Raw genomic sequence first — 14,981 nt, 5'->3', positions numbered from 1 at the left:
TGGTTGATTAGGATATGGTTAGAGACCACCTAGCCAAAATCAGTGTGCAAAAATCCATGAGCCCGTACAGAATGCACCCACGTGTGCTGAGGGAGCCATCAGAGGTGATTGCTGAACTGGTCTCATCGTCTCATCATTTTTGAAAGGTTTTGTCCAACAGAAGAGATGCCTGAGTACTGGAGGATAGCCAGTGTCACTCCAGTCTTCAGAAAGGGCAGGGAGGATGGTTCAGGAAACTATAGGCTAGTCAGCTTCACCCTCATTCCTGGAAAGGTGATGAAACAACTTGTTCTGGATGCTGAGGAATTGGAGGAGAAGAAGGTTATCAGTAGTAGTCAACATGGATTCATCAAGGGAAAATCATACTTCCCCAACATGGTAGACTTCTATGTTGTGTAGATGCGGGGAGAGCAGTGAATGTTAACTTGACTTCAGCAAGCTGTTTGACACAGTCTCCCATAGCATCCTTGCAATGAAGCTTAGAAAGTGTAGGACAGATGAGTGGACAGTGAGGTAGGTTGAGAACTGGCTGACTGGAAGAGCTCAAGGAGTTGTAATTGGTGGCGTAGTGTCTAGTCGCAGACCTGTAACTAGCAGTGTTCTCCAGAGGTCGGTACTAGGTCCGGTCTTGTTCAGCATTCTTGTTAATAACCTGGATGACGGGATGGAGTCCATTCTCAGAAAGTTTGCTCATGATACAAAGGTGGGAGGAGTGGCTGACACACCAGCAGGCTGTACTGCCACTCAGTGAGACCTGTACTGTCTGGAGAGTTGGATGGGGAAGAACCTGATTCTGTTAAACAAAATCTGTAGGTAGACCTGAAGAGAGATAACTGCGTGCATGAGTACAGGTTAGGAGATGACCTGCTGCAGAGGAGCTCTTCAGTGAAGGACCAAGGGGTCCTGCTAGTGGACAACAGGTTGTCTGTGTGCCAGCAGTGTGCCTTTGTGGCCAAGAAAGACAATGGTGTCCTGGGCTGCATTAAAAAGAGCGTGGCCAGCAGGTCAAGGGAGTTGGTCCTCCCCTTCTACTCTGCCTTGATGTGGCCACACTTAGAATTCTCTGCCGAATTCTGGGCTCTCCAGCTCAAAAAAGACAAGGAACTCCCAGAAAGAGTGAAGGCTTCACTTTTGCTAGCATGATTTTATTTTCCTTGGAGATTTTTGTTTCTTTTAATGTTTTTTTTTTGTTTTATGAGTGCCGCAACAATCTGGTAGAAGCTGGAATTCAGCATAGAGTTCTTAGCATGCTTTTAAAATCAAGAAATCTTAATGAGTGTGGAGCTGAAATCACTTCAGTATCAGGACTGCAAACCTATTGGAACTTACACAAATGATCTTTTTACTCTTTACTCCTATCAGTTATGGAAGGTTATTTTTTTTAGTGAAACTGATGTTTTGTTTAAGTGCTCTATTCAAAACCAGGAAGATGTAGGTGACACTTCATTTTTCCTGATTTTCAGGGATCAATACATAGGTTTTTGTTTTGTTTTTGTTTTTAATTAGACATATATGTAAGCATTCATTTGTTTGATAAACTTCACCATAATGAAGTAATGGGATTTTATTTCAAGTTAGCCTTCAATTTTTTTTTAAAGAACGAGTTAGAAATACTTTTCCTTGTTTAATGGAATGGTGGTAGATTGTTTTTCTTTGTTTCTGATTAAGTACTATCTTGAAAGATAAGGAAGGAGGTTTTACTAAAGTTTTTATTTGTAAATGAATGTTACTTTGTTCCTTTGTCTAGGAGGAAAAGAAGAAGTTTGATAAAGAGACTGAGAAGAACTACAGTTTGCTAGAAAAGCATTTAAATTTATCAGCTAAGAAGAAGGAGGTACAATTACAAGAGGTATTGTTGCTGCTCTTGTTCCTTCAATTTACTGTCTTTTGAATAGATAAATGGATTTTATACAAATGCAAAAGCAGCATTCATAGAGATAAAATAAAAAATTCTGTCAAACTGAAAGGTTGCTGACAAAATCAGTATTTGCTCAACTTGATGGTGTAACCGTACAGTTTTCTGATTGTTTTCTGTTTCAACTGCTTCACCTGAAACATATATGAAACATAGTTATGAGAATAGTAAAATGCAAGAATATTGTGAGAAACTCCATGTTTCTTTGATGACTTTACCATATATGTAGCTTCCGTTACATGTAATGTATTGACTAAGCATTCTGTGTTGCTACTACATGCAGAGTGCAGCAACACTGATGATCCTGAAAGTGGTGGCTTTGTACTGCTTTTTTTCTTCTCATGCTTTGCAGGTCCATTTTTCTCCCCCCAATAATGCTATATTGTAATGCTACAGATCATTTTTAACTACAAAATAAATCTGTTTTCCCTGATATTCCTTCTGTTCCTGTCGGTTCATTATCATAATCATCTTTATTTGTAATAGCATTTATTTTCTTTCTGGAGCAACAGCAAATAGTATGTGTGAAAAGAGCTGAGAGACTTTCCTCTTCTTGACTGCTTCCCTACCTCATTTTATACGTATAAACTATACACACATATGCAGTCTTTCACAAATAACAAGGGGTTCATGTAACTGATAAATTACCCAGGAACATGAAAGCTCAGATTTCGTTTCATTTCAAAACTGCTCAAGTTTCATTAGTAAGCTATATCTCCATAATGTACTTGCAGCATCAGCCCTTGTATGGATAAACAAGTTTCTGTTGTGGAGTTGAGTACTCTCACTGAAGTTCATGGCCATTACTTGTGTGTAAGAGCCTGTAGTTTTGCATATAAATTTTCCAAAAATTTGATGGAAATAATATCACAGAGGAATGTGTCTTTGACTCTGTTATTAGAGGGATATTCTTGAAATTTCACTGAAGTGTGGTCTTTGTGATAGTTCTGTATTTCTTTGGCAGCGTAATAGTAAAGTAGCTGTATTTGGTATTATGTTCTTGGGGAACTGGGAGGGGGCAGACACCCAAAACAATAAAAACAACAAAAGAAATGGGGAAAAAAAAACAACAAACAGGCTTTGTAGTGGCTTTGGTGTATTTAGAGCAGTCTTACCCCTGATTAGCCAAGTGTCCTAGTAGACCAGCTGTGTAGTCTGTCTATACTTTTGCATATCACTGTAAGCTTTGCAGACGACTCAGAGCACTCAAACAATTCCTATGTTGAATCATTTAGAGAATTCATCAAAATGGCTTTGCTTTTTGAAACACTTTTACTTAATGATGTGCGGATAATTGCTTTCTTTCTTTAATGGTGTTTGCTGTTATACCTCTTTAGCCACTGACAGATTTGTAGCAGACTACCAAAGCACATCTTAAGGCAAAACTGTCTCAGCTTATTGGACTTATCCTCTTAAAGAATAGTAGTCAGTGCTTGAAGGATATAACCTTAGTATTTAAGACAAAGTGTATGAAGGTAAATGTGACCCTTTTGTCTAGACTTTTCCCTATTTCCTTCTGTAGTTTTGTGCAGAAGCTTTAATGGACCTTACAACAGCGTTTGCTGTTATAGCATATGCAAAAGTTAATCACTCAAAGTATCTTTCTGTCCTTTCTTTAATGTATTTTAATGAAGGTCCCATTAGTCAGTTTTTGAAGTTTCATAGTTGAATGAAAATACTTACAGTGCAAAAAATAACATAAAGAAATAATTCATATATTCTATGCAGTTAAATATTTATGTGGGAATGAACTGCAGCTGAAATACAGCTGATCAATGTGATGTTGGCATTTTACCAAAGTGGAGAGAAAAATCAGCTGCAGCGAATAAGGCCGCATTTTTAAATATTTCATGATCTAAATAAAGTTGTGAAATGTGTGCCAATAATTGAATGTTATTTTTTTTCGTACTTTACTGTCAATCAGAGTCAGCATGGGTGTGAGGTGGATCTGATAGCATCCTGGCTGTGAACAGCAGTTCTTTCCAGTACTAGCAATGTGTTTTCAGCAATTTTTTCTAGCTTATTCTGACTAGAGATGATCTCCCCCGTTTCTGACACTTTCAGCCCTCCCTCTCTGTTCAGGCGTGCACCTTTTCAGCGTTAGTACATCAGTGCTCAAGTACTTGCACTGATTTATTTGGTTAGGTTCCATCAAAAAGCAGCTGGAAGAAGTGTTATCAAAACATTTCTAAAAATGTAGCTTCATGAATCAAAGCATGATACGTTATCTAATAAAAGGGAATAGCTGTTTCCCTTTGAAGGTAAAAGAACGAGCTCTGTTGTAAATGAGTCTTGGTCTGGACCAAATTATCTTGTTGCTTGCAACTTGTATGCTATACACGTGTCAGTTTGAAGCTGTCTGAAAAATATTTTTGAACTTCATAAGCTATATTTTGTGTTTAGGCGGACAACCAGGTAGAGCAGAATAGAAAACACTTCTATGAACTCTCCCTTGAATATGTGTGCAAGTTGCAAGAGATTCAGGAACGGAAGAAATTTGAGTGCGTGGAACCTGTAAGTACCAGTGAATTAATACACTCTACCCCATCACTCATAAAGGACTGAGAAAGAATGCAATTGGAAAAAGCCACGGAGCTCTGTTTTTTGTGAAGATGCATGCAATTGTGTGACTTAACAGAGCTTAATGCAGTTTCTCTGTGTAAGTTCTTAATCCAGACAAACTTAGCCAAGCAGCTCAAAGCTTATTTTAATAATTAGAATTAGATCTGCTGATGCCGATTTTCAGAAAATATGGGAAATTTTGTGCTGTACTGCAAAAAGGAAACAACCTTGATCTGTGGTGTGAGTTAGAATTGAGGATTCCAAAAGAAGATGATAAGGCCAGCCTTTTTTACCTTTTGAAAAACATCTTTTAACCAGTGAAATGCTATCCTTGTCTAATATGAGGAGTTATTTTTCAATTAGAAGGTGACACTTAGAAGTCTATTAGTTAACTTGTATCTACACTCATATGCTAAAAGCATGCTTCTAGCTAAAAACCCAGTGTCAGGTAGTTTTAAATGTTTCGTTTGAGGTGGAATTGAATCTGTTCAAATGGTATTTTCAAAACATGTCCCTTTCTCTTTTTTTGAACAAGCTAAACATTTTTGCTTGATTTGTATTTGAAATTTTCACTAGTAAACTGAAATTGTTTAATACCAGATTCTTATCACTGTTTTCCTGTTTCCACTGTTTCCACTGTTTTAAGCATTTAATGCTTAAAAATATGCACAACGGAGGTGCATTTTTGAAAATGTATTTTTGTATGCATCTTAAAACTTCATTAAATATACTCTTTGAATTGTTCTGTTTAATAAAGACAGTTGTTCTTTCCTGTGTCACTTCTTTCCAACCAACTGAGCTAAACATTAGAAGCAGGCGCTACTGCAGCCTCACCCAGCTTGCAATGTGATCAAATCATTCTTTTTTTATTCAAAACACTGAAGTCACAAACTGCAATACAGGTAATTTTATAGCTCTGAGAGAGAGTCATATCCACATTCAAAAGGCTGTTAAAAGGAAAGCTGCTGGAGGGAGAGTGTCTGCTTTCAATCAAACCAGTTAACTGTATGATGAAACATCGTCATTAGAAGGCAGGGAAATGACTAGGGAAATAGTGACTAAAAAGTTTGTTATATCCTCATGTCCACATTTATTCCAAACATCTCTGGTATCAAAGCAGGTGGTGGAAAACATCACATAGAGAAGTTTTGGAGATAGGCAATATACACTGTTTAAGGTCAGATTTAAAATAAAGGTCAACCATGAAATTCCAGGGACAGAACCACCCCAAAATGTTTGTAGCTGACAACTTGGATGCAAGTAGGTGCTCAGAAGTTTACTATGGCATTACTAGAAATTTGTTTAAAAAATAATCATATTGTCATCTTTGATCTGTATGGAAAAGATTACATGCAGCAATCATATTTGGATAAATTAAATTTCACTTTCTGACAAATCTCTTGTTTGCGTTTCAGGTGCTATCATTTTTTCAGGGTTTGTTCACGTTCTATCATCAGGGATATGAACTCGCTAAAGACTTCAGTCATTACAAAATGGCCCTGCAGATAAATATACAAAATGTAAGTTGTGATTGATATTTATGCCTTTTAAATTTTTTGTCAAAAAGAATTTGTATTGCCAAGGCTTTCCTCGTGGTTAGTACACTGCTTCTGAACTCTAGAGTTGTATTGCCATCTTCTGGCTAACAAAGCACATCGCTCAGCAAATCATTGCTGACTCCAGTGGATTCTTATTCTCCTCTTAAAGCAACAACAACAAAAAGAAACAAACAAGCAAAACAAAAAAACAGTCCTAATAACCAACTCATCCCTGCTGGTTTGCAACCTGGGACTTGCACTAGTTACTGTACCCTCGCACCAAACTGTCCAGTATGATCAGCTTGGGTTTGAGAATGCAAGAAGACAGGTTGAAGCAGTGCGATGGGCAGAGCCACTAGTCAGGTGATCTGTTCTCCTTGAAGTTTATTAAAAAATAAAACTGATTTGAAATTAACTTAGATGTGCCTCAGGACTTTTGTTAGCAAACAGATCATTTACCCTCCTGCAAACAATGTATTATAGTGCATCTGTTTTGTTAATCTGTAAGGGCACCTGGAATTAACACACATAAAGTACTTCCAGGAGGCTGCAGTTTATTTTTAGGAATGTCTTAATGAGCAGATAGCAGTAGGGAGGCAATAAAGCAGAAGAGAAGATTAGGGTTATTGTAATACACAGTGACATGATTTAATATCTCAGGATACCTTTCTTTTAACTCTATTTCCATATGCCTGAGTTTTATTCTCTAGAGATGTTTTGTTTTTGTTTTTTTTTTTTTAGCTGAGTAGGGGCACTCAGTGCTAATACTTTCATAAGCAGAAGTCAGATGAATTTTTGTGAAAAAATAGAACAAACTGTATTTCAAATTGCTGCAGAGAAAAAGGAAGCAGGGCTTAAAGCTCTCTTAGCTAAGAGGGAAATAAAAGGATAAATCTAAAAAGATAGTGAGGATGTAACACGTGTTCTGCAGTGTTGAAGATGAATGAAACATCCCAAAAGAAGAATGAGCTAGGACTGTAGTATTGCTGAGCTGCCAGAGGAAGTCGCATGTTAGAAGGGCACAAGATTGAGTACAGAAAGCCTAGCTGTTCATGGAGAATGATTTGAGACTTGTCAGCAAAGTTGTAGTAATTCAGAGGAGTGATCACAGATGAAAGAGCAAGAATTTCACTCAAATCTGAGGATGCTGATAAGGATGCTGATTCTTCGCCTGTACTAGAACATTTACCACTGAAATACTGATCTAGCTGCACATGTCTCTGCTGATTAAAGGAGGATGAGATTATATGAACTTAAAGGTCCCTTTTACACTACAACAATTCTATGCTTCTGACATTCAGTGCTAATAGGTGTGTTCAGAGCACTCAGTGTAAAACTTTTGGTCAGGAGGTAGCTGTGAAAGAGAGATAGTGAAGAAGAAATAGGACGAAGGGAAAAGGTAAAGGGAAGCACCAGCTGGGAGTTTTGGTGGTTTTTTTTTTTTTTTTTTTTTTTTTTGTTTTTTGAAGTTTTGAGAACCTGTTCATTCCTTCCTGCCATTCCCAAGACACATCTTGTGGGCTTGGATTTGTGATCACAACTCATACAAGGTCCTGGCAGAATCATTTAAAACATCTAGAAGCAGTCAGTGCTCTGAAAGGATGATGTGCGTATGAGACCTTTATCACTATTTCTGTCTTTGCCTTGGATACAGAGTATAGTTTTTAATACAGTTCTTCCAGGTAATTGTGAAAAAGAACTTCGGAAATTGTTTGGGGTCTTGGAAATGAGCTCTTGTGGGTTCTGACTCCTAATTTATGAGCAGACATTATCTGGGAGTCAGACGATGGATGTGGGATGAGTTCACAGCAGTTGCTTTACATAAAGGTGGCAAGGCAGTTGTTTTTAGTCATCATCTAAACAGTATATTTAGCTTTCCTCTCTAAAACACATGGGTATGGGTGGCTGCTCTGACCAGCTTGCATGGATTCTCTTTGTGCCTGTGAATAAAATCCTTCTCAACATAAATCTAGAGTATGCATGTACAGATCGCCAGTCAGGCACATACTGTTGGCTGTCTAGGGACAGGATGGATACTTGTTTATATGTATGAGGCATTTGTTTGTGCATACAACTGCACACTTTTCCTGCAAATCGAGGTAAGGCATCGTGTTCAGAAGCTGATCCATTTTCAGGGAAATAAAGGTGCTTTCAAAAAGCAACATGGCATATAAGCTTGCATCTGGAAATATGTGCTCTCCTCAAAATTGCACGCACCAACTGGGCAAAATACCAGCTTGGAATTTGGGTATATATTTTCAATTTGTGCAATTTGAGTCAGTGGCTATATGGAGAAAACTAGATATTATCATATTATTTGTGTATTGCCAACTGTCAGTATTTTTCAAATGAAGCTGAAGAGTTTCTTGCATCAGGTGTAAGCTTCTCTTTTGTTTTGCTTACTATTATTGTACAGGTAATGAGTACTATGGTTACTTTCTGATTATTTTTACTAATACTATAATAAATATTTCTTTTGCTACTGCTTGCAAATATTGAAATGGGTGGCACCCAGGAATAATAACAAACTGGACTTTAATTTCCTTTTTATTTCCTTTAAATATTAGTGTATTTGATTCAACTTTCATGTAACCAAAACATTTGGCATATGAATGGTTTGTCCGTTTAATTATTGTATATATATTGTATTGTATATATATTGCTTATATATGTATATATATTGTTTAATTATATAATATATTATATAATTAATGTTTAATTATTGGTGAGCTTCCTGTCATATTTTTCCAGTAACCACAGAGAGTCCTCTCCTTCCTGATAAAATAGCAAGGATCTCATGTGCTAAGCCAACATTTTAGTAGCACTTTTGTTAGGAAACTTAAATTTTCAAATCCAAGGTCATTTTAAAAGTCAGGATTTCAATTCTCTCTGAACAAATCAGCGTATTATTTTGGAAAATGCTTTAATTTTGAATGTCAGAAAACTTGCACTAATATTCCTAAAATGGTCTTTAATTGTCCTCACATTTTATAAATAATTGTCTTAATAGCTGCCAGGAGGAGTAAGTCTTTCTTCCACTCCCTTTACTGATGTTATTTAGCTATCCTGTTTTAGACACGAAATCGTTTTGAAGGAACAAGATCAGAGGTAGAGGAACTCATGAACAAGATCAGAAGAAACCCTCAGGAACATAAAAGAGCAAATCACAACACAATGGAAGGCTATCTCTATGTACAGGAAAAAAGTAAGATATATTTTTGTATTCCTATAGTGCCCATAATATGCAGGTAGTCAAAGGTTATTTATACAAGCGGTGTAAAGACAATAAGAATTTACAGGTTATTAAACAAAGTCATCTGAATAAATGTTCAAAGTCAAATTTTTGAGGGGTGAATATGTACTTTATAGGGGAAAAATGGTTTTGCCTGTAGTAGTGAGATAAATATTGATTAACAATTCTTTCAACTTGTCAGTGAGCATGAAATGAAGCATGTCTATTTTTTTTTTTTTTTTTTAGAATACTAAACATTGTTTAGAATTTGTTTGACTTTGCAAAACATTTTTTTTTTAAACTACATTCTTAGGAATCAGTTAGGACTTCCAAGTGTCATTTCAGAAAGCAGTAGAGGGAAATACACAAGTTTGAAACAGTACAAACTAGTCAATGCTTCCATTTTATGTAGGGCCTGCTCCTTTTGGTTCCAGTTGGGTGAAACACTATTGCACATATAGGAAGGAGACAAAGAAGTTCACCATGATTCCATTTGAACATAGATCAGGAGGGAAAGCTGTAAGTATATTCTTGTATTCTACTCTCATTGGTGCCCTCTATGAAGATGCAAGGTAGTATTAGTTAAGATGTGTGAAGTCTTTTTTATCTCCACCTCTCTGCCCTTTTGTTTTCTTTCTTCATGCAGTTCAATCTGTCATTTTGGGAAATTAGCCTAAGGCAATTCAATGAATTAATAAAAAAGCCTTCTGCAAACTTTTCAGCTGCTTGTTTTCAGGAGTCCAGAGAAAAAGAGACAGTTACTGCGCAGTGTTGTGCCATTTAGGTAGAATCTAGTTTATTCATGAGGTGTGTGGATTGTTGAAATATAAATGGGGAAAATGTGATAGTTTGAAAAATTTCTTTCTTATGCACTCCAGCCAGATTTTTTTTTCATAGTTGTAAGTACTAAAAGAAGAACTAGAAAAGAGGATATTAGTAGATACACAAATTGTATGAACACCTGAATATAATTTCAGATGTCTTTCATGGAATCTGAAGTACTCAAGACCCTGTTATCTTTGAATTGCTTTTATTCCTGTTGAAATACTTGGGAGTTGAAGGTGCTCAGCACCTTCAGAGATGAAACAGTAAATGAATGTATGAAAAGCATCCTGTTGCAAGGAACAAAGATACCCAAAAATGGAAAATAACACTCAAGTCAGTCTTTCTGTAAATGCAGCACTGCTCTGTCTTCAAATTTGGTTAGAAATCACATTGGGATTTTTTCTGAGAAATACGTCCCGTTTGTGGAAGATGACACTCGTAATTAGAGGGCTGTGTATATTTACAAATACGTTGAATTGGGAATAGTATTTCAAAAGCTCAAGAAGTTTGGCTTCCTTAATCATTTTAATACTTTCGTGATTTTTTTTTTCTACTGATTTGTTCTAACTGCAATAATCCACTTTAGTTAATAAAGTGTATGTGTAGGTATTTGGCATTCTAAAATATTTATGAAGCCAGTTTTGCTACGTTAAAAGATCACTTGTCTTGAAACGTTCAGTGCAATTTTTCTTGCATAAATCTGCCTCTGGAGATGTTAAATAAGACAAAAATAATTCAAATGTACAATTAATTCTGATTGAAACTGTTACAAGTCATGTGGCATTCACAGATAAATTTGTGTGTTTCTCAATTGTTAAGGGAAAAACATGATCTAGTGTTGGTTGGTCTTGAAGAAAGGACTGGCTCTGTAAGACAGATTCCAGAGCGTAAAGAAGTGTTTAAGTTAGTTAGCAGTAGCCTTTAATATGGAGATTGCTGTGTCTGGCATAAAATAGAAGAATGAAGCTTTGAGTTACTGGGTCAAACATATAAAAACTCTATTTTCACAGGGTGATGGGGAACTCTTCATCCTTACATATTGCACCAAAAGAAACGTAGATACTATCGACAGGCGATTCTGTTTTGACTTAGAATCTTCAGACAGGTAAGCTTACAAAATACTAGAAAGGACTGTTTCTAACCAGTAGTAAATATTGCTGCTGTATTACTGTTCTTCTCTTCTTTCAGTGCTCATTCAAGCTGCCAATGGAAATAGTCATTGGAGCAGCCTGCAAGCACTGTCATAGTTTACTGTATTTTACCTCAGTTTTGTGTAGCAGAACTGCTGAAGATCTAAATTGAAACGTAGACATTGTCTGAGGTATCACATAAAAGTGCAGATGAAAATAAGGAAACTGTTATGAATGGCTGTTATTGCGGGTAAAGTATTGTGGTTTAAATAAAAGTATGCATAGCTATCATGAAAAAATTGGATAATTCATACAATCATGGCCATTTTGTATCACAAGCCTGCTTTCTGAAAACGTCATGTTGCTGTTGGATTATGCTAGATTTTCAGACTAGAAATAAATGTTGCAATTTTTCAGGCTCACCTCTTCCCTCCTCTTGCTGGTGGGATATGACAAGTGTAATACAATACAATAATGTTATATGTTTTGAACACTGTTGCTGCTGCCTTTTCAGAATGCTACCATTCTACTGCTTTATTTCAAAAAAGAAGAATTGCTTATTTATATGTTTTGCTTAGAGGATCTTTAAATATAACGAATAGTGCTTTTCGTCAGCATTTTTGACTTCCTTTGTTTATGAAGATGAGAAAATCCAACCTAATAAGGTATTGCAGTAAAGTAAGGGTGTGCTAATGCCATGTTCTTCTGGTGCATTAAATGCTAAGTAGAAATTCATGAAATGTTACTGAGTTTTCTCATTCACACCTTTCGAGCTCATTCGTTCTACCAATTAGTTGTGTTCTGTTCTGTAGTGTGTGAGCTCATGTGGCAGATACTATTTACAGCACAGGTGGCTTTTCTCATAAATCTACAGCAGGGGTCTGAACTTGCATTTTAGATTTGATAGAGATGTGGTATAACTGTTACAACACTGCCATGACAATGATTATTACAGTAAACATTTAAGCTCTTGAAAGCAACTCTTCTAAGATCAGAGTATTGATCAGTACAAAAACCAGATTCCCAACTGAAAAAGTACCGTGAGACATGTCAGTTGATCCCCCTCGGTGTGTCTTGAGTTCTGTTATCTGAAGCTAAACAGAAATGGATGGATAGCAGTATTTGCTTGATCCTGCAGAACAATTTTTCATTCTCACAGAAGTGGGGAAAAATACAATCTGTCTTTCTGTCTAGGTATAATAGGCACAACTGGTCCAATGTGACCTTGATATCACACATTTTTCTTTTAATAATATATGTGTGTAGTACTGAGACGTTCCCATGGAGATTAGTTCTATGCTGCAGGCCATTAACTCATTTCCTTTGGTATCAGTTCAGGACACACTTATCCTTCAACTTGTCCCACTTATAAAATAATGAACAAACTGGTGGCTGGCCATGGGATGTTCTTTATTCCTGTGATTTGGAAGGAGAGAAAACCACAGAGTTTTAGGAAGGGCTTTTCTGTAGCAGATGTTTGGCCTTGTAAGTGACCTGAGTACAGTTTGTTTGAATCTCCTAGCTGAATGTTTACAGATTTATTTCAAAAAGAAAGCCAGAGTTATTTTTTTTTTTTTCCTCTAAAGAAGCAAATGTAGAAAACTTTATATTTTATAAAATAGACAGCAGAAGTCTCCTGGTGTAGGAAAAAGCTTTCCTACAGACACAGATCATGAGACTAATAAAAGAAAAGGAAGAGAGAAGGCTTTGTCTCTTTCAACTTTAGTTTGATTGTCTAATAAATAATATTCTATTCAGCATATGCTGATTTTAACTATTGCCTCAAGGTGAAGAAGTTTAATAGCTTGACAGTTAAAATTTGGTTGAAAAGTCTGCCTTGCGCAAATGTAACTTGACATCATTTTGATAATTTTTTTTGTAAGGTAAAAATCAAATTAGAAATGTCTCCAGGTGTGCAAATTTAAACTCTGCAAACGGTTACAGTTCTGAAGTAAAAGTAGAATGTATTTTATCAGCGTTACAGTTAATAGAAAACATTTTTCCCTGCAGCCATTTTACTACTTGAAGAGATTAGATGTGGAAAAACAGAGAGGAAACCGAGAGAATGCTATTAATTATTTATTTCTGTGTGTCTGTCCACCTATAGTGAAATCTGCGTATTTGCCAAACTTAGCAAGGGGGTGAATCAAGTTTTTTTTTTTTTTTTTTTTTTAATTGGCACAATTAATTTATCCAATTAATATTTATCCAAACAATGTATTGTGCTGTGAATTTTCCTTATTTTGTGTGCTATGCTGAACTATACAATTGTTCTTTTTCTTTTTCCTACTACATGAATACATGGATTTACATTAATCTCTGATCATCAAGGCCTTTGTTCCATGGTTGTTCATCTTCGCTTGTTAGGAACGTTATAAATAGCGGAGTTCTGTGATGACATACTGCATTAATACTTGATTATTTTTATAAAATACTTATGAGATAACTATGATCGTTTATGTCACTGCTTTAAGGTTGAGTTTATTACTTTTTTTCCCCTGTGTAATAGCACACTAACACAAGACCAAGTCTGTTTAGAATTCAGAAGGCTCGGTAACTCTCAGCAAGAATTGCAATCAATATGATATCAACAATTGACTGTTATAAATAAATAGCTTGGAGATTACATGCACTTTCATTTTTCCATTCCATCCTGTTTCCTACTGTGTACATAATTTCTATTCCCTCTGTTTCAAAGAGAAACAGTGTTCAGTAATTTAGCAAAACCCCTTTAAGACAGTGGGCTTTTGACTATACGTGGAAGTAGAGTTTGACAAAGCCATATTTTAGTTGCCAATGTTACTCTGTGTGGTTGCAGGCCTGGAGCTCCTGTGACCATGCAAGCCTTTTCTGAGGAGGACAGGAAGTTGTGGATGGAAGCCTTGGATGGAAAAGAAGCTGTAAGTGGCATTTTGTAATGTTCATTTGTACTGTAATGGAGAAATCTCTCCTCCCCTTCCAACCGCATTTGTACTTGAATAAACTGGATTCACGTAGTTTACAAAATGATGAATTCAACGAAGAAAGAATAAAAGTGAAATAAAAGGTGAAATGAGTAAGCTGCTAAAGCTCAGTGTCAGTGTACACTAATGCTGATATGAAGTGTATTTTTCTTTATAACAGTGCTATTATTATGAGTGATTTCACAACACAGTGGTGATATTGGTATTGTATAAAACATCTAATGTAAGCATATTCAATGATGCACTGTATCCTAGTAGCAAGACTTGCACTAGTTAATTGTGGTATTACTTAAAAAAAAAAAAAACTAGATGAAAAAAATAAAACCTGCATCCTTGATGATTAGATTGCTCGAATTTGCTTAATATCTTGTTCACACCAAGAAATGAGTGTGAGGAGCAGAACTGAAACACAGCAACAGATTTTTCTTACAGTTGTAAATGTTACATTGATATTGTAGGGACAAAAATAATGAGGCTTTCCAGTCAATGATACAGATGTATCGCTGTCACATTAGTTGGCTTCTCGGGATTTTAACAGTACATTTCATTGATGTTGTTGCAGAGATCTTTTTTAAGGTATCTACTGCCATCATATATTGTCTGTAAGCTGTCCAGTAAACTTACAACTTCTGAAAATGCTGAAGTGGGACATAACTCCCAGGAATCAGCAAAAGAATTCATTGAACTCTGAGAAATTAATCTGCAGAGAAACATAGGAATCTGGAGCACTCAAATCACAGCTCATTTTACTAACTACCAACTAGACTTGAATCACTAAGGAACTGCAGTCCTTTTCAACCCGGACCATTCTGTTAT

General features: G+C 36.1%; 1 protein-coding gene across 4 annotated transcripts in view; it reads left to right on the top strand.

Annotated features, from left to right (window-relative positions):
- Positions 1 to 14,981, top strand: part of ARHGAP10 (Rho GTPase activating protein 10) — a 133,500-nt gene that overhangs the window by 50,111 nt on the left and 68,408 nt on the right. For all 4 annotated transcript variants that reach the window (XM_042828348.1, XM_042828349.1, XM_042828347.1 and 1 more), the window contains 7 exons: positions 1,748 to 1,849; positions 4,319 to 4,429; positions 5,893 to 5,997; positions 9,091 to 9,220; positions 9,660 to 9,766; positions 11,083 to 11,177; positions 14,021 to 14,102. In XM_042828348.1, coding sequence (XP_042684282.1) covers positions 1,748 to 1,849; positions 4,319 to 4,429; positions 5,893 to 5,997; positions 9,091 to 9,220; positions 9,660 to 9,766; positions 11,083 to 11,177; positions 14,021 to 14,102 — 732 coding nt within the window. The remainder of the gene's footprint in view (positions 1 to 1,747; positions 1,850 to 4,318; positions 4,430 to 5,892; positions 5,998 to 9,090; positions 9,221 to 9,659; positions 9,767 to 11,082; positions 11,178 to 14,020; positions 14,103 to 14,981) is intronic.

The sequence above is a fragment of the Centrocercus urophasianus genome, unplaced genomic scaffold (genome assembly GCF_019232065.1).
Source record: "Centrocercus urophasianus isolate 14NV4802_14NV808 unplaced genomic scaffold, USGS_Curo_1.0 seq_3, whole genome shotgun sequence".
NCBI classification, from domain to species: domain Eukaryota; kingdom Metazoa; phylum Chordata; class Aves; order Galliformes; family Phasianidae; genus Centrocercus; species Centrocercus urophasianus.
This window is presented reverse-complemented; position numbering and strand designations above follow the sequence as displayed.